Raw genomic sequence first — 24,060 nt, forward strand, 5'->3', positions numbered from 1 at the left:
TAAATTTTTTTCCTTTTCAATTGATGAGTAATTTTTTCTTTGCTTAAATAAATTAAATAAATAAACTATTTTTTAAATAAAACTTTAATGTTGATTTATAAATTTATGTTATTTTTACAAATATCTGTTTTATTTACAATTTTAAAATATCAATTTACTACTCTTATATTAATTTACGTATTTAACCATTCATTTATTAGGCTTATATATACTTTATATTTATCATGACATTGACTTTGTAATTTTAATCAGGACATTTTAAAATTTTCCATAAATATACATATACTTCAGAGTTTCACGTTGAACTCAAAAAAAAAAAAAATCAATAAATTAAATTAAATTAAGACATAACAAAAAAGAAAAAGAAAATAGGAAAAAAAATGCCTACTTTGTTGGAACTAATCGCATTTGGTAACATTCTTAATGTGGAAACAGAACAGAAAAACGCTGAAAGGCCTAAGTTGTCCCTGTACTAAACAAGCATTGTGACACGTCACATCTCACAAAAAATGGCAGGTAACTGAATCTGGAATGCCAATTACCATTTGTATCCAAAAACCCAAAAACAGCGAATTGCATTCAAATTCAATGGGCAAGGGCAATTCTGAATAGCCCTTTTGTTTGATTTGTTCTCAACTCAATTCTCTATTTGGTTTGGCCCCCACAGAAAATAAGAACTTCATCAACAAAAGTCGTCAATGGAGGGTGACAACAACAACATCGACAACAGCTCTTCTTCAACTGGAACTGGGAGGCTGAGGTTTTACATTGAGCTGAAGCCTGGTGAGACCACTATTGTTTCATGGAAGAAGCTTATCAAAGAAGCTAACAACAACAACAAAAACAGCAATAAAACTGACCCACCAACAATTTTGACTCCTTCTGTTCAACAAAAGGCAGAAGAGGTTCAGTTTGCTCTGGTGAGATTTTGATCAATACCCGTTTCTGTAACTTTACTATTCAATCTGGGATTCATAATCTTGTTTGTAAACTCAACTGGGTTTTTGCTTTGCTTCTGTTATGATTTTTGTTTAAAACTATAATGCTACCAATGAACTGCTATCTTGTTTTTGCGATGATCATTATGGTTTAATTGTTTATGTTGAACGGAGCAGATGATGCACCTAAATTTGCATTATGGTTGTGCTATTTAATGCTTTCTCATTGTGGTTCTAGTCTTGGTTGATGTTTTGTATCTTTTGATTTATTACTACTAAATCGAAAGTCTTCTTATCCTTCAGAACTCTGAGTAGAGTAACTTTAGCGTGCCAAATATCTTATTGCAAGATTTGATTCTCGTCATTATGACAATGGTGATAAGCATAGTTTATGTCTATAAGCCTCAAATAATATCCCCAACTACTTAACTTTGTTTCGCTTACAAAGGGTTTGCCTCTCTTAATTTTTTAACTTCTATGAAATTGCCATTAAATCAACATTGGTAACGACCTTTGTTTTAGTTTGATAAAGAGACATATTTGTAGTTGTGATAAAAAATTTATGATGTTGTGCGAGCTGCTTTATGCACTGCAGTTTTAATGACTTGCACTGAGAGATGAGACGATAAATCTACAATTCTTTGTTGTGTGAGCCAATTTCTGTAATGCTATTTTGATGATTTGCATTGTTTGACAAGTTTGTAATAAATTTGCAATGATAGTTTCCAATCATGGTTGGAAGATTGTAAAATCAATCTCTGTATACACTGCCAAATTTATTTGACTACAGGTAATGAATACTCGCCTAAATTGGTTAGGCATTAATTACTACTCATTGCCTGTATTGGAGTGGATTAAACTATAGTTGATTGGGCTAAATAGTCTACTGCACTTGACGCTTTATCTAGTTGAGAGAGTTGACAAGTTTTATAGTCTATAGTGCTTTACCTTAATATTAAACAGATTAATATTAATGAAAATCTAATACAAATACATCACCATCTCATCTTAGTTTGAAGATCCATAAGTAACTGAGAGTTCATGATTACTAGCCTCACAAACAGAGAAGGGTTTTTTTTTTTTTTGTGATGTGTTTTTGTTTTGTTTGTCTTTTTTAAGCTAGAGGAGGAAAAGAAAAGAGGTGTCGAGTAAGGAAAAAAATTGAAAATATTTAGAGTTGGTTCACGATCTAGGAAAGTATGAGACTAGTGAAAATGAGTGATGAACAAATTGGAAGGGGGGAGCCAATTTGGTTATGTCCGTTGAACATTTGTAGGAAGAAGATATAATGGAAGATAGACTCTGATATTTTTTTAACAGTCTAGTATGAAGAAGGAGAAAGGAGTAAAAATGAAAATGCAAGTATCTTGTTGAAGATTTGGAAGAGTTGGGAAGAACAAGGAGATATGCATAATTGAAGTTATAATTTGAAAAGGATGTGTTATTTCGTACAAGCAACTAAACAACCACCTACCCCCCTCCCCTGATGTATAATTTAGCATTGGAGTAATCAATATCAAAATTTAATTTGGTTTGTTTATTCAGTCCTTATCTAGCCAGACAGTTTTTGTGTAAAATTGAATCAAATCTAATTTTCTCAGTCAGTGTAACTATTTACCAAACATGTTCTTTCAGTTTAACTCAACTTTGTTCCTTGAGGGAAGAATCTTATGTTTATTTGAATTTCTCCATTTTCAACTAATAAAAGTTTCCCTGAAGGTTGAAATGATAAGTCTCAATGACTTGAGGTTTGAATTTTCTTGTTCCAACTAAGTGCATGCCTTAATTTTTATTCGACTATGTGGGTCGATTTCAAATTTGTAAAAAGACATTATTTAAAAAAAAATGCATTTTGTGATTAGATTCAATATTAAGTTTTACTCTTTTTTCCCCCTTTTTTTGGGTTTTTTTGGTTTTGATTGTATATACCATTATGGTTTAGCACAAAGGAGATGGCGCTTAAAACATTTTACACTTGAGGGTAAATTTTCTTAATTGTTATAATTTTCATTCCTATTTTTTTCTGCTCTTGTAGTTTTGGATTTTCACATGGAAGTTAATTTGACACTGAGCGTATTAATTGCGTTATTGTGGAAGAATCAGTTTAGGCTTGCTAGAGCTTCAGTTATTTTATTCAGCCCATACTTGTCAGCTTAAACTTTTTTGTTTGAGTGATAATGTGATTTATTGTATGTCTTATATGGTTTCTAAAACTTTCCACTCTCTCTCACTGTTTTCATTTTAGAAATAGGTTACCTAATTAGTAGGATATTTATGATATAAAAAATTCTGGCATTGAATGGGTTGAGGTTGAGGCACAAAGCTGCTTTCCATTTGTTAAGTTACTGCTCAACCTAAAACTTTAAGCTTATTGGTGAGTATTCCATAAATATTTAAGGTATATCAAGCCCCTATGCAAGGAACATGGACAAATATCACTACAACCACAAAGAATTCAACAAAATCAAATACAACTTATTTGCACGAAATCAAAATTATGTGGTGTTTTGAACAGAAGATCTTGTGGGCTTTCAGGAAAGCTTAAAAATAGTCTTGAAGCTGTAACGGCATTTAGAGTCAATGCTTATATTGACAATCTAGAAGAAATAACCTACAGGTGCCTAAAACTGGGCTTCGAGTATGGATAGCTTATAGAGGTGAGTCATGTGTTTAGTATTTGTGTCGGACAAATTGTCAATATTTGTTATGGCTTAGGTGTACGGATATTTAAAAAATGAGTTGTTTGGTTTTAAATTGCGAGTCAGACTTTGTGGATACTTTTAATATCTTTAGGACATCCTTTTAACTCTCATTTAGCTGTTCTAACATAGATGAAGAATACCATTGGTATTTGCAAGCATGGGGAGTGCTAATGTTATGATCTTTAGCTGTTGACTGTTTAGGAATACTCATACGATTGGCCAATGATTTGCTGTAACTAGAGGATGCTTAATGATTTAAAAATATAGGAGATAAATGTATAAATTGTAAATCTATTTCCATGGTGACATTCCATTTATCCTAATTTTTTATGAATTGTCGTATTAGTGCTGTTAAATCATTGCCCATATCCTTTTTTGTGCTTCTTTCATAGCCCATATCCATATATGTGCTTCATTTGTAGCCCGTATCCATATTCATGCTTTATGGCCGCTATGCTTTTTTTGTCAAGATATTGATGTTAAGATTTTCTTTTATGATTTTTTTTTTCACAACTTATTCTTTGCAACATGAAATATGTGTTTATTGTCTTACGTCATGGCCGGTGATGTGCGTGTTTGTAAGCTTTTAGGAGTAGTCATTTCTTACACTTGGTGTTCGCATCAAAACATCTCTATTAAACTCAACAGTTTATGGTAAAAACCTTAATTAGGAAATTACGGCAAGCTGATTCGTACTATTTTTATAAATTTTTTTTTCAAAGAAATTGTTTGAAAGTTATTTTTTCTAAAGAAATTGTTCAAAAAGGTAAGTCCATAAAATCTGGTGAATAAGTCTGTTTTGCTATATGAGGAGTTAGTTGCAAAAAAGGATAGATGAATAAACATCATTTTCGTGTTCTTGCTAAAGGAAAAATTTCAATATAAACCACTTTTGATTCATCTGTTTGGATGAATTCAATCCCCGTTTGGTATTGAGATTGGGCAACTATAGCTTTTCACTAAAGTATTTAGTAAACACTAGCTGTTGTGGCTTGGAAGCCAAGTTGAATTGATCTTATACTTGTGTAATGAAAAACCCGTAATATTTTACTATTTTTGTCAAAATTATTATTATTATTTTTTTGCACAGCAGCTTAAAAATTACAGTACCTCAATACCGAATAGGTCCTTAATCGAATTTTGCATCCGTGGAATTACTTGACGGTTCACTGATACATTAGAAAGTTGCTCAGTAAGCTAGGAATTGATGACAAAGAAATAGCTTTATTGCTGAGCCATAGCTTTTCTTTTGGAGTTCATTTTTCAATTCGTAATTTTTTTTATGATCTTTAAAACTTTCTGTGTATTCGTAATTCACGTTAGTCATATTTTCTAGACAATCTGTATATATAATTCTAGTTACTAAGATAACTGGACATGTCTTGTACAAGTATAGTATTTTCTGAAACTTTTGAAGTTAGCAAAAGCTTAATTTTCTGGTTCTTTAATATTTATTTTCTTATTGTTTTGGAGGGCCCAATATCATTTATAATGTTAATATTAAGCTAGTAGAATCATAAAAGGACTCAACATGCTTCCAATGAGAATCGATATGAGATGAAGGATGGTAATAAATACGATAATTAGCTAGTTATGATTAATGTTATTATGATGGAGCTTTAATTATTACGGCCATATTTGCAATAATGAAATTAGTATCCTGTTAGTTATTGTCATTGCAACCAAACTGATATTAATGTTATCGTTGTTGTCGTCGTCTCTTTCCATATTAGTATTACATTCTCTTCATGGTTAGTGGATATTTACTGGTTGACATTTATGGTATGGGAAAGGCACTAGCAAAATATTATATTTTATATCTCCTTTCCATATATACCTGTCTTTTTAGAGTTTTTCTTAATGGCATGCATAATCTTGATAAAATTAGATATTGTTCATATATTGTCCTGTTATTAGCATAGTGTAGAACAATTGCTATGATTGGAAAAGTGTTTTCCATTTTTTCTTTTTTAAGATGTCTTCTTCTGTTACTTTATTTTTCACAATGTTACTTTTCATAGTAGTACATGATGACATGTTCACATCTATTAAATCATAGTTATAATTTCTTGTCCCTTTTCATGCAGGATGAGTATTTTCAAGATGAAAACCCAACCACTGAGTATAATGATTTTACCATAAGAAAGGGCATAATGGAACACTCGTAAGAGTTCTTTTTCCTCCTCTTTCGGCATGTGTTTTTGATACTTGTTTGTATGTGTGTGTCCTGGTCTTTTATCATCTTTATACTATTCTTGGTACTTGATTTTGTTCCAGTTGTTATGCTTCTCATATCTTGTCTTGGTTGGGGAATTTGATGTTGTCTTAATCTTTGTATGTTTTTCATATTTGTTCTGGTTGGGCCCCATGAAACTGATATTGATGTTGCTTTAATCATAGTTTTGGTTAATCAGTGTAAAAATATTCTAAAATCTGAATAGTTTCAAAATTATGGGCATGATAGGTGTATTGAGTTAGAGATGCTGTGATACGAAACCTTCCCCTTTGTTGTATATTTCACGTCAGTCAATTATTGAGCTTCTAGAGTTGATCTAACTGGTAATATCGAGTTCTTAGGATAGAGATATATTGATGGATACTGTCATTCACAAGTTAGTTTCTTCTTCAGGTTGTTTCTTCTTCACCATTAATTATGTTGTGTTGATACCCAGGCCAATGGAAGGAGGAAGGTTAAGGACTAAATTAAATACTTGAATCCAGATGTGTCTTAGTGTTTATTATGAGTCAGCAAGCTATGCAAATATTTTTGTGCAGCATCACTTGACCCTTAGACCCTCAAATGAGGGTAGCCAAAAGAATCTAAACAAAAGCTGATTCACATGCATTTGTGGAATATAAAACAAACACATGGTACGTTGCAATTATGGTGGATGTATGATGGTGCTAAAATTTCCCTATTTCTGGCTATATTTTTATATTCTTATGCACTATAAATGTTGAGTTATTGAATATTTTTTTATTGGATTTCCTAATATGGCATCAGACCAAAGTGTGTTTATAATGCATTGCAAGGTTATTCAGTTAAACTCTTTGCATGGATATGATTCTATCTACAATAATCCTAGAAGCTAAAGTTATTATGAACGTGTGAGAATATATTTGATTTTATTTCGTCATAACTGTAGAGTTAATTTATTCTTAAACTTTATTTCGTTATAACTGTAGAGTTAATTTATTCTTAACTGTATGATCAACAATATACCAATGAAAAGGAATAGGCATTATCTAAATTAAATTGAACATTTGAAAAGTTTTGCAAAAATAATTATATATAGTCACGTTTTAAAACACTCCTTATCATATCAAAGCATACTAGATATACTTTACTGGTTATTTCTCGTTAATTTCTCTCTTGACGTCAATAGATAGTCCGTCTGTTGCTATGACGCTCTTTTATCAGGTGGGACCACTATGTGGTTACAACACTGTGTTCGAATGGCAGAATACCATCAGTAGGGGAAATGCGACTAAATGATAATTATTTGTTATTGAGATTTATATTAGATTTTCTAAGTGTATTGATGCTAGTAAATAATAATATTTCTTTTTTTCGAATTTATACTAACTCTTTACACTAGCAGAAACTGTCACCGTGAATATTAAAATGTTCTTATTTGAAATTTCTCTGGTAGCGTAAAATAAGATATGTTTGACATACATGCATTGGATATGTTTTGGTAGTAGATTGGTAATTCTGAACTCTAGATTCTGGATATAGTTAATAAAACTGTATGCAGATGCATAAACATATACACGTAACTACGGGGAGAATCATATTTTGACACAGATATTACTCTCTTATTGATGGATTTGGGCTTCTTAGGTTTAATAGTTGGCCCAATACTGTTGTAGACCTTTGTTAATTGACAATTTGCCTAAAGCATAGTCATCTCTACTTCATGCACGTGCTGATTTTTAAGTTAAGCATAGTCATTTCTACTTTATGCACGTACTGATTTTTATAACTTACTGAAGCCACAGTTTTAATTGCTACTTATTATTAGGTTAATCTTAGTCCATATTTGACTCTTCTTTTTTTTTTTAACTGCCAGAAATGAACCTGTGTCTTCTTCTGATTGCCAACTTAAAAAACGGAAAACACATATCCCAAAAGGTTTAGTAGAGAAAGTGGATGATCATGTACCAAATAAGCATGCAAAATTGGGTCATGCAAGGCTAAAAGCCGCAAAGAATGTAACAGTGGTGGGACAATCTTCTAGTCACTCTCAGAGTTTAGCTGCTAGCCGTGAACATTATCATGATAGAAAATTGCAGCATCCATTGGATTCTCCAATAGGATTTTCCAAAAAGAAGCATGACGATACTAGTACTAAATCAGAGTATTCCATGCATTCAGGAATCTCAGATGATGCTTCTGCAGGTTTTCTAAATTCACAATATGCTGAAAAACAGAGGCCTGTGACTAGCCAATGTAGGAATGCTGGAAACAATTTAAAAGAACGGAAATATGTGGAAAAAATTGATTCCGAACAACTAGAGTTCCCAGCCAAAAGAATGTTGACTGATACCAGTGGACATGAATTCTCCACTAAAGCTCGGCAGAGGGAGAAGAATGGAAGTAGTGGACTGCCTGACCTTAATATTCCAGCTTCTCCAGTAGAACCAGTGGTAAGATTTCCATCTCAGTTAGATCAAATCTCTGGATCTTCACTTTAACTTCCTTCTGTTTGTTATTTGGAGAATGGTCCTGGGTGAGTCTCATCAGAATTATTGCCTTGTGCTATCTGTCCTTGGCTCAACTTGATTGGGTGATCTTTCACCCCTTCAATCATGAATAAAGTCTCATGTTTAGCAAGCTATATTTGTTCCCTACAACCATTAAAGTTGTTTTCTATTTAGCTATAAGTCCAAAGTCCACAGATAATGTGGTAATATTTATTTATATATACATTCTCTGGTATTTTGATTTGATATTTTGGGTGGATGCCTGGTCCACTGTTGTATCTTATTTCATTTTTGGTTGCTACTTAAATGTCTTGATTTCTTAACAATGTTTTTATGTGTACATAGAGTCATTTGTCCTCATTTTATTGCTTTTTGTTCTTTAGATTGGAATGTTGGTACACAAATTGACATGGTATACTTATATTCTCTAATGGTAAAATGATTAAATAAGGTAGTCTAGTTTCCTCTTTTAGGCTTTTGAGGAGGTTTTAAGTAGGAAGTCACAAAGAGACGTGCATGCTAACACAAGCTGGTGTTATGAGGTGAAAAGTGTTTGATATTTGCTGTTCCCATTGCGTAGTCATTGCCCTGGAAGTTCAATTTTTTTGCGACAATATAATATAATGTCTGTGCTAATTTATATCTATGTTGATTGTATATTAAGATATCCCAGAAAAGTGCTACTAGTTTGAAGGATATTCCTACTTTGAGGCCAAAAGGTACGACCCTTGAAAGGGCAATCAGGGATTTGGAGAAAGTAGTTGCAGAATGTGAGTAACCATTTTTTTTAATAAAAAATTTCGCATTCGGTAGACAAATCAATTGGTTCAAAACATTACAAAGGGGATGGCTAGCGTAAATTCTTAACTAATCAGAGTTTTAGTGAAGTTTAACATCAATAATTGTTGTTCTGCTCTATAATGTGAGTACACTTTTGACAGCAAGACCTCCAAATGTAGAAGTTCAAGATGCTGATACCTCATCCCCAGCTTTCAAAAGAAGATTGCCCCATGAAGTGAAGCAGAAACTTGCTAAAGTTGCTAGATTGGCGGTAAGGAGATCATCTCTTTTTCTCTTGTATAATGTTGTGCAATATGCTACTGTTATCAGTTATTGATCTGGTTAAGCTTTTTGTTTCACTTTAATTATTCTGATTAATTATTATTGTAAATTTAATTTTTCTGATTAATTACTATTGTAATTTTAATTATTCTGATTAATTATTATTGTAATTTTAATTATTCTGATTAATTATTATTGTAATTTCAGCAATCAAGTCAAGGGAAAATATCTGAAGAGTTAGTTAATCGCCTTATGAGTATTCTTGGGCATTTAGTGCAGCTGAGAACACTGAAGGTACTTGATTTTCAAAGAAGTGGATTTGAAGCAACATGATTTTGAAATTTTTTGAAAAACAATTGCCGATTCAATTTTCATTTTAGAATCTCAATCTTATTGTGAAAATTCAGATTTCTTCTGTTTTTTAATCTCTATTTTCTCATCTTATACAATAGAGAAGAATACCTATTTATATATATTACACCCTAGGAACAAAATGGTAAAAACAGCTAAGATATTGCAAATCAGTATCCCTGAAAATTAGGGATTATATCTCCTAAAATCTAGTATTTAAGTCAACACATAGCTGTAAAATACAGCTGATATCTACAACAACAGTCAACACACAGCTGTAAAATACAGCTGACATCTGCAACACTTATGCCTTGCTAATACTAGTCTCTGGTTAATGGAAACAACATTGATTGATAGTCCTTTTTAATTAATAATGATTGCTAATTATTGCGTAAAGTGTTACTTAATTTTCATTTTTTGATAAAAGTTGAATTTGAAAACTCTTTGGTTGATTGATTTATGGCATTATAACTTTTCTAAAAGAATTTGTGGTATCTTGGTTGATTTTATTGCGTTCTTTTAAATTAGTTACATTTTCACCGATACTAATCTCTCTTTCTTTCTCCATTCCTTTCAATTCTTTTTATCTTTGTTTTCTGCAGAGAAACTTGAGAGAGATGGTTTTACTCGGACTATCAGCTAAACGAGAGAAGGCTGATAGAATTCAATTGATTAAGAACGAGGTCATTGAGATGATCAAACTGCAGGTTTCCTGAATTTCTACTTCAAAGGAAAAGAATGAAAATTATTTAGAAACTTTATCTGAGCATTGCTATCAGTTGTTCAAAAATTGCTGCTTCCTCTCACATGTTTAATATGTAAACACTCATTTCATGAAGCTGAAGGTAGGGTCAATGCATCCTTTTGGCCAAGAGTAATATGATTCAAAGATCAAGTTAAATTTATATTTTTCTAACTGCAAATCAGATTCTTTTTCCAATGTTTTCCAAAATGTAGAAAGCCATTGTCAGCTGAACTGGATAATTTAGTGCATGTTCAAAGTCTTCAGATAAAGATAAGGTGTGTTTATGCTTATGCTTCACTTTTGCAGGCAAATAAACTAACCAATGGAGCAGCTGATGATTTTCAGGATACATTTCATTCTGAAGAAAAAGGATTCCAGAAAGAAAAGTTTTGTATAAACAGCATGCTGGAGGACAAAATCTGTGATCTTTATGATCTATACATTCAGGTGTTCTTATGTATCATGTCAAATAGTTATATAGGTTATAGCATAAATAATTTTAATACTGTATTGAATGTGTTACTAGTGTGACTAATGGATGTTCATAGGGGATGGATGAGGATAAAGGTCCACAGATTAGAAAGTTATACGCTGAGGTAGGGTTCTCATTTCTTCATGTTTCTATTTTTCCTTTTGCCAGTGTGAACTGCCTGACACCTATTCCTGTCAAATACTTCTGTGTGGTGCTGAATGGTGAATAAAATTAAGGCAACACATTGTGATCTGATGAGTGTTGGCCTTGAGGCTGATGGTGTATGCTTTAAGTACATTCCTTAAGTCAAAATAATGAAATTATTTTACATTATATAGTTGTAACCCTTACTAAGAATCAGGATTCTGTAAATTAGATATTTTTGAGCTGAATGGAGCTACTAATGTATTTAAGATATGGATAGCTAAGCTAAGTAGCGTACCTGAATACATTAGGTTTTCCAGTTGAAGTGTATGAATACAATTGATTCCAGAAATTGCACTCCAGCAGAGTTCATACAGACAGAAATACTAAATCTACATTAAGAAAAAATGGTATATCATGTATGAACATTTAAGTTGATGTGCTCCATCTGTCTTTGGCACAAAGTGACATCTAAAATACAATTTTGTTCACATATTTAAGTTAATATTTGACATATCTAGTAGCATCTGGAAGATGTTATGTTTGTTAACTAGGAGTTTCATAAGTTATTGTTGGAGTAAGAAGTAGATTTTTTTTCCAGTAATCCATTTCATCTGGAACTTACGTTCTAACTACCACTGTGCTAGTTTAAATAATGTGGGTTGATAATTAGGGAATTTGGAAATTCTCATATTTTACTGGTTTTTTTTTTCCTTTGAATTGAAGTGTTATTTTCTATCCTGGTTTCCAAGAATTTATAAATGACATGGTGCCTTCAAAATCAGTTCAATGCTTGTAACAATTATCTCATTCTTATTTTTTTAACAATGATTCAATTGAAAATTCTGGATGGCTAATGAGCTATTTTTTGTCATTTTGTGAATGATTCAGCTTGCCGAATTATGGCCAGAGGGAACAATGGACAATCATGGGATAAAGAAAGCAATATGCAGGGCAAAGGAGCGTAGAAGAGCATCATATGATGATGAGAAGGTATAGAAATATTTCCTTCCATGATGGATAACTTTGGACATTTAATTGAAACTTAATTATCTGTAGTCTTGTGTGAAATTCTGAACTATATTTCATAGTACATTTAAGAACAAGAAGGGTGTTATTGTGGATACCTGATAAAAGTATAAAGAATTCTGTGGGAATTAAGATTTTCGTTCCTAAAAGAGGTGTGTCAGGTTATGCCTTGAGGTATAGAATATGTAACTCTAATTTTAAACAACCATATACAGAAAAATGAAGAAAGATACTTAATGGTTTGACTGGCTAGTATTCAGACGCAAATCTTTGCTGCTGTACAAAACAAAATTTATGGTTCCAAAATTTATAGTTGGATCCTCCTAATTGCCTCAGCAAAATCCCTAATACCCTTTGAAACACCTGTTAGATTGTTTTTCATTCCAATGCATAGTCTTCAAGGATCGCATTGCCTTTGTACATCTTTGTAGGGAAAAAGATTGTGATCACTGATCAAGGCCTCACCCCTTTGATCTTCCGGTCTTTATTTGTTATTTTCCTATATCATTCATTTATGTTTTAGCGGTTTCTTACAATATCACCTAAGAGTTACCTAAAACAACCATTTAGCCCATCCTGATATTTGTTAAGTCTAAAGTAGGAGTTATTTTGTTTGTGGGGAAGTGTTGCCCTTATAGAATTTCTTCTGTTTCTAACACTTAAAGATAATTTTATATCCTCTTGTCATTTTGTGATTGCAAACTGAGCCTCATAGTCCTGTGATTCTAGAAGTTCTAAATGTAGGAGTTTTGCATATGTAAATGGGTAAAAGCACAAAGTCATTGTTTCTCTTTTGGTAAAATATTAACAAATAAATAAAAAAAAGCTTCGTCATTTCTCTTCTTTTTCAATATTCAACTGCCTATCATGCTTCTTTTTTGCTTATAATTTTCTTTTTTTAAAAAAAAAGTACCTTTTGAACTTTTGTCAGTTTCAAATAACTTTGTGGGGTCAAAACCTCATTTCAAGAATAACACATTTTATTTAAGAAATGCATTATGAGATAGGAAATACGTTCTTGATAAATTTGATTCGCATCATTGGTCAGTGAACTAATCCTGTATTGGCTACCTGGAGTTTAGTTAGATATGAGGAGTACAGTTGCTAAAATTTATTTATATACAATGCATTCTGCAATTCACAATGCTGCAGCTCTAATTACGCATTGTGCCCACCAATTCTATTTCTAAATGAAGCAATCAGCTTATCTATAAATCTCAATGTTTGGACATATTATGTTCAGGTTCGAGAGAAGGCTAGGGGTCAGAAGTTGCCCATGGCAAGGACAGAAGTTGCTGTTTGTGGAGAAGTTAGCTCAACGGCTCAAGCAAAAGCTGTACCTGAGAGAATAATTACCGTGAGTAATACTCTCTTTTTAGGCTCACCTAGTAAAATGATATCCAGTGCAACAGCTTTGAATCACCACCTAACTGCGCCAGTGAGAACGTCCAGTCTGATGCTGAAAAGTTTTAATATGGATTTTCCTAAACAAGAGAAACTTGAGAGAACAGCATATCCTACATTGAAAGAGCAACCGAAGCAGGAAGAGTGTGAACTGGAGAGTAAAGTGAGCAAGTTATCGTTGAGACCAAGTAAGGAATCTCACAAAGCTCTCAAGCGGACAATCGGTCAGTCAGATGGTTTAACCTGCCAAACTGAGAAAGACCGAAGACCCAGCATGTGAGGTTATGTATGGGTGCAAATTTGTTTGTATGATTTTAGGGAATTGCAGGAGTGCTCTTTCACTGCATTGGGCGTGTCCTCTTGGTAACTACATAGCTGGCATATTATGGGCCTTATTTAGCACAGAAGTTTAGAGTTGTTGTTGGATAGGAATAGCTGAAAGTTGTAATTGTTCTAGGCAGGCTTTGCTTTTTGCACTTTTAACATTATAGAGTTGAGGGTTACGAAGGTCACCTTGAACTAATGAATTGAATTCCCCCCCCCCCCCCCCCCCCCCCCCCCTTAAACCTCTTGAATATGAAGTACTATTTAGTATCATTCATCTTTGAGTTGTCAGAATATATGTTTTATTTTTCATTATTTTGAATTAAGAATAAATGAAATGAGCTGTTACTAAATAGAATTTTGAGTATTGAGATAAGATACCTAATGTATGGTCGAGTTATGGGTGCGTTTGGTGGCACCCGCTGTATTAAATTTGTTGGGCACCCTCTCAACCTCACGGGGATAAAAATTTTGGATAAATTTATCATTAATTTAAGCCTTAGGCAGCTCCGTTATTAGTACAATTTTTTTGTACTCTTTTAAGTGGTCCAAACTAATAATAAATCAGACTAGGAACAAAATAAAATATAAGAAAACTTTAATATATTTATATGGGTATATATATATATATATATATATATATATATATTTCTAATGAGAGTTTCTGCAATTGACTAAAGTGCAGAAACTTATTACTCCATATGGTTGCAATTTAATAAAGTGTGGGAATTTATATATATATATATATATATTCAGGTGTGGTCCCTCTCATTTTTTTTAATATGTATACGCTCTTAAGCTGTGGGTTTAATATGTTTATTTTTAAATGAACTTCAAAGTCTTGCAGTTTAATAATATTAAAACTAAGTCGCTTAAATCACAAATCTTAAAAGAGTGTTCGCATGAAAAAAAAAATAAAATAAGAGCACCCATACTAGAGAATGACTATATATATATAGGGCATCTCACTTTGTTAAAGTGACGATACTATTAACAAATAAAAAATAAATATTTTAATATACTAACAGATAAAAAAAACATAGTTTTTAATGTATTAAAATCTGTATTTTTATTTTTATTTTAGCGATATCCGCTTTCACTAAAGAAGGACTATATATATATAACAAATTTTGGTTAAAACATTTGAAAGAGAAAAATTAGTATCAGATAGATAATTTAATATATGTTTCAATAATGCTTGCATTATCAATGGATTTCCAAATATAAAACCTATCTAGAACAATTATCAATGGATAATTTAATACATGGCACCCTAAGAATTGCATGGGCAAGATCCTCGAAACGCTTGTGAGAGATGGGTTCCTCATCTTGGTGAATACCAGTTGATTGTTTGACAGACTTACATTTGCTGAGACGAGCTACTTTCGTTGGGGGATCACTACCTTCACCAATGCTGTCATCTCCCTTACTTGTAGGATCCGCCATTAAACCTTCGGAAGGTATGTCGGGTGCCATGTATTGGAGCACACACAATAACTTATTTGATAACCGCAGTGGAGACTTTTTGTGCGTTCCCCACAGACGGCGCCAATTATTTTAGACAGATTTTGGAGGGTAGGAAAATATAAAACTTATCTAGAACAATAAATTTATTTTTCGGGGGACCAGTGTACCTCACTAGGTTGTTGTGTACGGTGTTTCTGAAATTTGGAGGGGGTGAGGAAGGTTGAGAGGCTGGTGGTGGTGATGAGGGGTTTGTATCAAGGAAAAGAATTCTTCAAAATGAGCTTCTATGCCTGTAAAATAATGAAATAGAGGTTAAAGGTGAAGCAGGGGTACCCCGGCGTTCACACTCCGATGCTCAAGCTAACAACTGAAGCTTTTTATGGTAAAGAGAGCTTGCCGACTCCTGTAAATCGAGGTTTAAGGTTGAAGAAAGCTTATTTTGTGGAGTGTGAGTGTTCATGTGTGAATGAATCATCATGGAGAATAAAACCTGGAAACCTTTATATGAGGTACCTCAGCTACCACGTGGCGTATCTTTATGGCTATTGACTGTCCCTTTTTGGCCCTTTTGCGTCCCTTTACCTTTTTGTGATTTTTGGGCTATTATATGCATGCTTGGGAATCAAGAGGACGTTCGCGGCGTATATTATCCTTTTGGGTACGTGGTGCGCGTTGGAGAGTGGTTCAGGGTACCTCCCAACAGTGGCTATCTGGTAAGGCGGCTAAGGACCATTGTCCTTAGGATAGTGTCCTTCACTTTTGGCAGAGGTGGCAAGCGGTTGTCGCCACTTTTCAGTACGATGTTCTGATATTTAATTATGACAAAATCAAATATTATCCTTCAAGCGGTGGCGACATTTCTCATGGCGGACTTTTTCAGAGGATTTTCCCGAATCTAATATGTTGGGTACCTCAAGTTATACGAGGAACCTCGAGCTATGTGAGGTACCCCGAGTTACTCTTGAGTTATGCAGGATACCTCGAATTATATTGGAGTTATGCAGGGTACCTTGAGTTACTCTCGAGTTATCCAGGGCACCTCGAATTATGTCGGACACCTCGAATTATACTGGAGTTATTCTACTCATCGACACGTGGCGTTCCCCTACATTTTCTATTTTTTTCCCTAAACAACATCCCCCCTAGTTTCTTTTTGGCGAGAAATATTGGAGGCAAAAGAAACTCACATAAGAAGTAGTAGCGACATGTGGCGATATGAAGTTTAGCTCGATGGGCGGCTGAATAGAGGGCACCTTGCTTAGCTTCTTTTATGACTAAACCTTATATATTTCCAAGCTAGAAATCTTCTCTGTCTTTTTTTTTTTTAAACTAAACTAATGGCAGCTCCTTGGGTAGCCTAGGTACCACTCCTTCTATGAGGTGTATCTGGTCTCCTCACATCTTGAGATGTGAACTAGGTCATCTAAAAGTAGGGGTGGCAATTTGGGTCAGGATTCGTTTATTCAATTCGATTCGGTGCGAATTAAATGAGTTTGGGTTTGAAAAAATTGATTCGTTTAATAAATGGGTGAATTCGATTCGATTCGTTAATTAAACGAATCGAATACGAGTTTGAAGACATCAATTCGTTTATTCGTTTAATAAATGAGTTATAAACGAATCAAATACAATCAATTCGTTTAGAATTCGTTTATTATTTATTTAATTTAATTACTTATTTCTTCTCAAACTTATTTTTCAAAAATTTTCAAATTTAAAGGTTAATATAGTAATTTAAAACAATAATAATACAAAATATACAAAGTGAAACAAAAATTAGGGCATAGGCAGCCCTAATTTTTGTTCTTGAGGGTTTCCAATTTCCAACTCCACTCTTCTTTTCCTTCTCTCAATCATCTCTTCCCTTCGCCAGTTCGTCTCCATCGTTCACAACCGACCACCGCCATTTCGTTTCGTCAATCGATCTTCGCATCCTCTAAAAAACAAAGGACCATCTCAATCGTTCTTCCCTTCTCATCTTGTTTTGTTTAATTAACGAAACAAAGCTTTGGTCTCCACCATCTCGCTTTCATCTAACGCACGATAAGCTCTTATTCCCTTCTCATCTCGTTTTTTTTCTTTTAAAATTTTTAAGCTATTGAGTTTCTTTTTTTTTTTCGTTGGTGATTATAAATTCCAATACTTAATTATCGATTCTAGATTAGTAACTATGATAATATCCTCAATCAAATTTGTTGGTATAAGATGTATCTTGTTTTGTTTAATTCGTTTATTAAACTAATCGAATCTGAATCAGTAGAATTTTAACCCAATTCGTTTATGATTCAATTTGAATTTGATTTGTTTATTCGTTTTGCCACCCTTATCTAAAAGCTCAAACATTACATCCTCTCTTACTCAGTAAAAGTGCTAGCACGGTTGGACCAAGCTAAAAGATTACCCCTCTAGGGGTACCTTGAGAACCCAAAAGAGGAATATGGGCTCTATTTCCTCAGAAATGGCTACCAATTTGGACATGTTGGAAATGACAGAGCTGATTGATCAAAATTTTTCATCTATTTCTAGGGACGAACACTAAATATGGGTAGAGAGTATTGTTAGGGTACCCCACCATTACCCATAGTTTGTTTTTTAGCGATTGCAATGTATAGATTGTTGTGGTGAGGACTTTCATGCCTTCTTTGGCCATTTGAGAAGCGGTTAGTCGGTTACCTCAGGATCCACCTTATTTAAGGGTACATTTCTTCCACATGCTGCGGGGACAAAAACAAAATCAAAAGGCTCATTTCCTGGCAATTTAAGGGGTACCCCAAGCACACAAGAAAGAAAGATGGGCTCCAACCTCATGAAGGGAAGCTCTCTAGAGTGAATAAGACTTTGAGGAGACACTTTGATAAAGTTTCAGAGGAGAAGGTCCATAAGGTGAAAGACCCTGAGGAGCTTTAAGCTAAGCTTGAGGACTTGGTACCTCGACAGAAGAACATAGTTGAAATGCTTTTGAGCGCATCATGACCAAGGAATGGAGTGCTGATCTGGGGTTGGTGGTGCCAAGAGTTGAGAAGTAAGTAGATAAGCTAGCTATCTTGAAGGCAATTGAGAATAGCAGGGCTCCCCACACATCTTGGTCTGAAAATCCATAGAGATCAGCAGGGGTACCTCAGATGAAGTCACCATAAGGTGCCCCTAACATCGACGCTTGTGTTTCTGCTATTTCTAGCACTTTTGTTGATCCCCTCATCCTAAGGGATGAAGCTAAAGATAACCATCTTGTTGTGTAACCTTGTTCGACATTATTGACGAGGCGCATGGTGTACCTCGGGTACCCTTAAGCTTGGATATTCACTAAGCTATCTCTTACTTCATGGCGAAACAACCAATTTCATCAAACATGTGGCAATTCCTCTGGATATAGTTGCTGCTTATCTCAAGCTTTCTTAAGATTCCTTTTGGTGTATACGAGGAATGGTTTTCTGTCATAGGGTACCCCGAGTACTATGGGTACCCTTAATTTTGTCTCATCAGTGTAATCGCGATTTACTTAGACATGCTTGTTGCTATTAATTCATGGCGGAACAACCCAATTTCATCAAACATATGGCGATTCCTCTAGATATGCTTGTTGCTTATCTCAAGCTTTCCTAGGGTTTCTCTCGGTATATTTGAGGAGTGACTTTTTGGCGTGGGGTACCTCGGGTACCCTTAATCAGCGTATGGCGATTTTCATAGAAATACTTGTAGCAAATCTTCACAAAACATGTGGCGATTCCTTTTGTGAGATGATGGAAAATCTCGTGATCCACCATTCACTCTAAATCAAATATGTAAGACAAATAGTAATAAAGGTGGTTGCTCGCTTACCCTTATGCAAGATGGTCGAAAATCTCATGATCTGTCATTCGCGTGGAATTAAATAGACAACATAGATTGAGATACAGGTAGCTGGTCGCCTACCCTTATGCGAGATGGTCGAACTCATGATCCACCATTCGCTCAGAATTAAATATGGCGAACAAATAATGATAAAGGCGGCTACTAGCGTGCCCTTTTGCTGGGTCTGATGTTGAGTAAATTACCATGATCAAGATAAGTCAGGTACCTTGGGTACCTTGGAATAAGGTAATCTCTTGATACCATATTGTGTCATAAATAAACAATACTCAACGACATAAATAGAGTTAGTTTAATGGTGAACATATTCTTATAGCATTTCAAGCTACTCATCCATATCAAAAAATCGAGAGGCAAATAAAATAGTACACATTATCAAACTTTGTAAAGAAAATGCATTCATAGAGAGTAGCGATATGGATTATTATATGACATTATTTTGTTATCCTAAGGAGAATATGGGGGATCTTGGGATCACTTGTTATTGTCATTAAAGGCTTAGGAAACAGAGTACCCCACATGGTCAAGCATATATTTCAAACACACAAGCATTAAATAAAAAAAACAAAATAAGCAGAAAGAGGTACAATGTTATCACTTTACTAGTAGTGTGACTTTTTTTATTTTTGTTCCTCTGAAAGATTGTAGCATAGTTTGACGGTCTTTGTTGGATCAGCGGCGTAAATCGAGACTAAAATCAGGTCTTCAACCGGGGTACCCCGTTTTTCATCTTTCAATATACATGGATCCAAGAGTGCCTCAAATTCACATCCGGGTTTGATTTGGTCCCTGGGATACCCCTAACTCATCTGAAGTAATTGTTTCTACACTCATTAGCGAGGTTCCGAACTGCTTTGGTGGGTCTGCTACTTGAGAAGCTTTTTTGAGTGCTGCTCTCCGCCGTCTAGCAAGTGCTCGCTTTGTAGGATAAAGCGTAGGCTTACTACCACTAGAGTACCCCTTCATTGGCGGATTAGAAGCTATTTGGTAAGTGACTTTGAAGGCTACAGAGTGACAACCACGAGCTGACTATTAGTCCCCTTTAATGGCGATAACTTCATAGGCGGCTGGGACTTTCATGGCAAGGTAGTGCATGGATACTACAGCTTTAGTTGCTATTAAGAACGGCCTACCCAATATAATATTGTAAGCACCCGGGTGATCCACAATGAGAAAATTAATCATATGAACAACACGGTGCGGTACCTTACTAAGGGTAATGGATAGTGTAATGATGCCTTTTGGGATGATCATATCCCCGGCAAACCCAATAAGAGGCGTAGCATATAGGGTGATTTTTGGCGACTCAATCAATGTTGGTCCAAGGCGCTTTTGAAAATAATATCGACGGAGCTGTCGATATCTACAAGAGTCTTTGCCACTTTACTAGCAGTAATCTTCAATATAATTACTAAGGCATTGTCATGGGGGTACGAAATACCTTCAGCATATGTTTCTGTGAAAAGAATCGGCGGGGGATGGTGGGGTACCTGAGGCATTCCTCATCCAGTAAAGTTGACTTCTACGCCAATATTGGTTGTTAACGACAACGATATATCATAGCGTTTAATGGCCCTCCTGGATTGGCCAGCTAGAGTCGGTCCGCCTGCGATCATCCGGACATACACACCTTTCTTAGGTCCTAGGGGTGCCTCTCGTTCAGGGCTGCTATCAGCTACTAGCTTGCCCTTATCTTGCTTCATGGATTTCCAAGCCTCTATCATGCCAGTAACAAATTCTTTAAGGTACCCACTAAGAATCAAATATTCAATCTCCTCACGCAAGCTGAAACACTCGGTTGTGCTGTAACCGAAGTTCTCGTGAAACTCACAATACTTTAGGCTACGCTTCATGTTGGGGTACTTATTCATTGGCTTGGGTGGATGGAGGAGGCAACTATCCCAAATCTATTAGAAGATCTGCTCTGGGGATCGATTCAGCGGATGCTAAGATTCGTATCGAGGTGTCGGTGGTGGCTCTCGCTACTCTGATGGTGGCAATCTTGGAGGTTGGGGTACCCATGAGATACCTGGAGCGTTATACTCTCATCCACGTGGGGCAACCCGTGGAGGGTTCCGTGCTCAGGGTACCCTCGGTATAGAGGCTTTCGTCCTCTTGAGCTTCTCCTTGTTTTTTGTGACTTCGGCCTTATTTTTTGGTGCTTCAAATGACATTTCTCATCCATCTCCACTTGCTGCAATGCCTTGGAACGCGCTTCCCTATATGAAAGTGTGCGCTTATTTTGAAAAGAACTTCATAACTTGCCCAACCACAAATTTTTCTCAAAATGTGTCAGCGTATGTTGGTTTCCAAATGCTACCCGCCTTCAATGACCGAAACCACGACTTCGCGGGACCCGTGAGTGTATGTGTAAACATCCTATACATGGCATTCTCATCAACATCCTTGATAAGCATTTGGTCACGGTATAGCTCAGCATGCTCCGAGGGATCAGTGGTACCCGAGTACTAGGGTATCTGAGGCATGGTGAATGCTTCGGGAAGAGCTGTCGTCCGAATCTCCTTAATGAATGGCGAGTGGTAAGTCATTGGTGTTGGAGCACTTGTGATGTTTTGCTTTTTGGAGAGGAGCTTCACTTGGGCTTCCAGGTTCTCCATTTTTTCCATGAGTTTGAGGGGTACCGTAGGGGCACCTGATGATGTCGCCGCCATTTGAGAAGCCCATTTGGCATTCAACTTGGCAGGGAGATCCTCGTGGGCACGTTTTGCACCCCTCATACCTTGGCTGCTGCGGGAATTACAAGAGGCGGTGGAACGCTCGTATCGAGAGCCCACTATTTAAAACTTAGAGCGGGTACCCGATGACCCATGTTTTGGCTTGCTGGCCTCAGGTACCTTTATTCTTACCATAAATTGTTGGTCTGTTTCAGTGCGGGAGCATCTAGCGTCATTGGCGGAAGTGAACTTTCAGGTACCAGAGATCTAACCGCCCTAAGAATTGCACGGATAAGATCCTCGAAATGCTTATGAGAGATGGGTTCCTCATCTTGGCGAATACCAGTCGATTGTTTGACATACTTATCCTTGTTGAGACGGGCTACTCTCCTTGCGGGATCACTACCTTCACCACTGTTGTCATCTCTCATCTTTGTAAGATCCGCCATTAAAACCTTCGGAAGGTACGTCGGGTGCCATGTATTGGAGCACACACAACAACTAGTTTGATAACTGCCGTGGAGGCTTTTTGTGGATTCACTACAGACGGCGCCAATTGTTTTAGACAGATTTTGGAGGGTAGGAAAATATAAAACCTATCTAGAACAATAAATTTGTTTTTCGGGGGATCGAGGTACCTTACTATGTTGTTGTGTGCAGTGTTTCTTAAATTCAAAGGGGGTTAAAAAGGTTAAGAGGCTAGTGGTGGTGATGAGGGGTCTGTATCAAGGAAAAGAATCCTTCAAAATGAGCTTCTACGCCTGCAAAATAATGAAATAGAGGTTAGAGGTGAAGCCGAAGTACCCCAGCGTTCGCACTCCGACGCTCAAGTTAGGAACTTGAGCTTTTTATGGTAAAGAGAGCTTGTCAGTTCTCTGTAAATCGAGGTTTAAGGTTGAAGAAAGCTTATTTTGTAGAGTGTGAGTGTTCATGTGTGAATGAATCATCATGGAGAATAACAAGGCATATTCATTTTATGATAAACATCTAAGGAAAAGTGTTATAAAATTATTATAATTTATGTGGATACTCATCAAAGCAACCTTTATCTTCTCACAAACAACTTTCATCTCCTATAACTCCTATTATTACCCTAATTTAAGGATTATTATCTCTTATAATTATGATATATTACTTACCACTTTATGATTACATCACTATAAAAGGAGGTCTTTACTCCTTAATTGTATACACTTGAGAGTTGAGATTGAATAAAATTCCTCTCTAGACAATATGTCTCTATTTGCTTTCTTTCTTTATCTTGCTATATTGTATGTGCTCTTAATTGATAAATAATTTAACAGTTGAGTATAAACTTATGAGAATTTATCTTTCAATTAATTTATCATTTTACTATATATATTGTGCATGAAAATTAATCATTTTCGTATATCAATCACTATTGCATATAATATGCATGAAATATTTACATAAATCTTTTTCTTCCAAATTTCACATTGACAACATAATTTTCATATTTCAAGTTTTCAATTCACATAAAATTTGAAATATTATGGGAAATTAAATATAATGTAGCAAAAACAAAGTCATCGGTTTAACAAATTTTATTTGATAAGTGCATAATTTTTATATTTCAACTTCTTTTCAATCCATTGTTTGCAAACAGAAATAAAAGACGAAGTAACGGGAAGAAACATAGAAGATCATTTTATGTTTGATTATAATTTTGTTTGTTAGCAAGACACTTCGTTGTAATAGGCTTGTTTAAGACTTCATATGTATGGTTTGTAATTTTAGTTTGTTCTTTTCCATATTCAGGTTGTACTTTGTTTTTGTTATACATCACATTCCGATCATTATTTTGTTATGTGCGAAATACGGAATCAAGCGTACCAAATAATCACAGAAAAATAAAGGACACAGAATTTTGCGTAGTTCGGCAATTTTGCTTAAATCTATAAAAGGAAGAGAAAATAATTGTTTTATTGATAATTATTATATTAATATATTTAAGTAAAGAAACCATCACTTCTGATAACCGAAATACACCAAGTACTCTCACGCACACACTTGAAAGGAAAAACCTCTCAATTGCACACACTCTCTAATTGCTCACTTTCTTAACAATTCTACAATTGAATTGTTATTCACTAAATTTTTGGAATACTTTTGCTCTCTGAATGAAACTCTATTTATGGTTGAGCTTAACTGCTTAAAAGTCTCAAAAGTA

The 24,060-nt window shown here is 35.0% G+C and overlaps 1 protein-coding gene across 2 annotated transcripts; it reads left to right on the forward strand.

Moving 5' to 3' along the window:
* The first annotated feature begins 436 nt into the window (after positions 1-436).
* LOC102619623 (ubinuclein-1-like) lies at positions 437-14,237 on the forward strand. Of its 2 annotated transcripts, none has more exons than XM_025096926.2 (11): positions 437-920; positions 5,728-5,804; positions 7,714-8,290; positions 9,012-9,117; positions 9,289-9,398; positions 9,617-9,703; positions 10,363-10,443; positions 10,812-10,952; positions 11,054-11,101; positions 12,013-12,114; positions 13,394-14,237. In XM_025096926.2, the coding sequence occupies exons 1-11, from the start codon at positions 699-701 to the stop codon at positions 13,832-13,834; spliced, it is 1,992 nt and encodes a 663-aa protein (XP_024952694.1). In that variant the 5' UTR covers positions 437-698; the 3' UTR covers positions 13,835-14,237. The 2 variants fall into 2 exon arrangements, with proteins under 2 accessions (XP_024952694.1, XP_006465110.1); XM_006465047.4 differs by having other exon boundaries at positions 438-920; positions 10,363-10,467.
* The last annotated feature ends 9,823 nt before the right edge of the window (positions 14,238-24,060 follow it).

This window comes from Citrus sinensis, chromosome 7, assembly GCF_022201045.2.
Source record: "Citrus sinensis cultivar Valencia sweet orange chromosome 7, DVS_A1.0, whole genome shotgun sequence".
NCBI lineage: Eukaryota > Viridiplantae > Streptophyta > Magnoliopsida > Sapindales > Rutaceae > Citrus > Citrus sinensis.

Bases quoted from the DNA above. Each gene is read 5' to 3' on its own strand.
- LOC102619623 (XM_006465047.4), top strand. From the start codon at position 699: ATGGAGGGTGACAACAACAACATCGACAACAGCTCTTCTTCAACTGGA. The intron at 5,805-7,713 runs GTAAGAGTTCTT...TTTAACTGCCAG, and splicing joins AAGGGCATAATGGAACACTC to AAATGAACCTGTGTCTTCTT. The intron at 10,468-10,811 runs GTTTCCTGAATT...TCACTTTTGCAG, and splicing joins TTGAGATGATCAAACTGCAG to GCAAATAAACTAACCAATGG.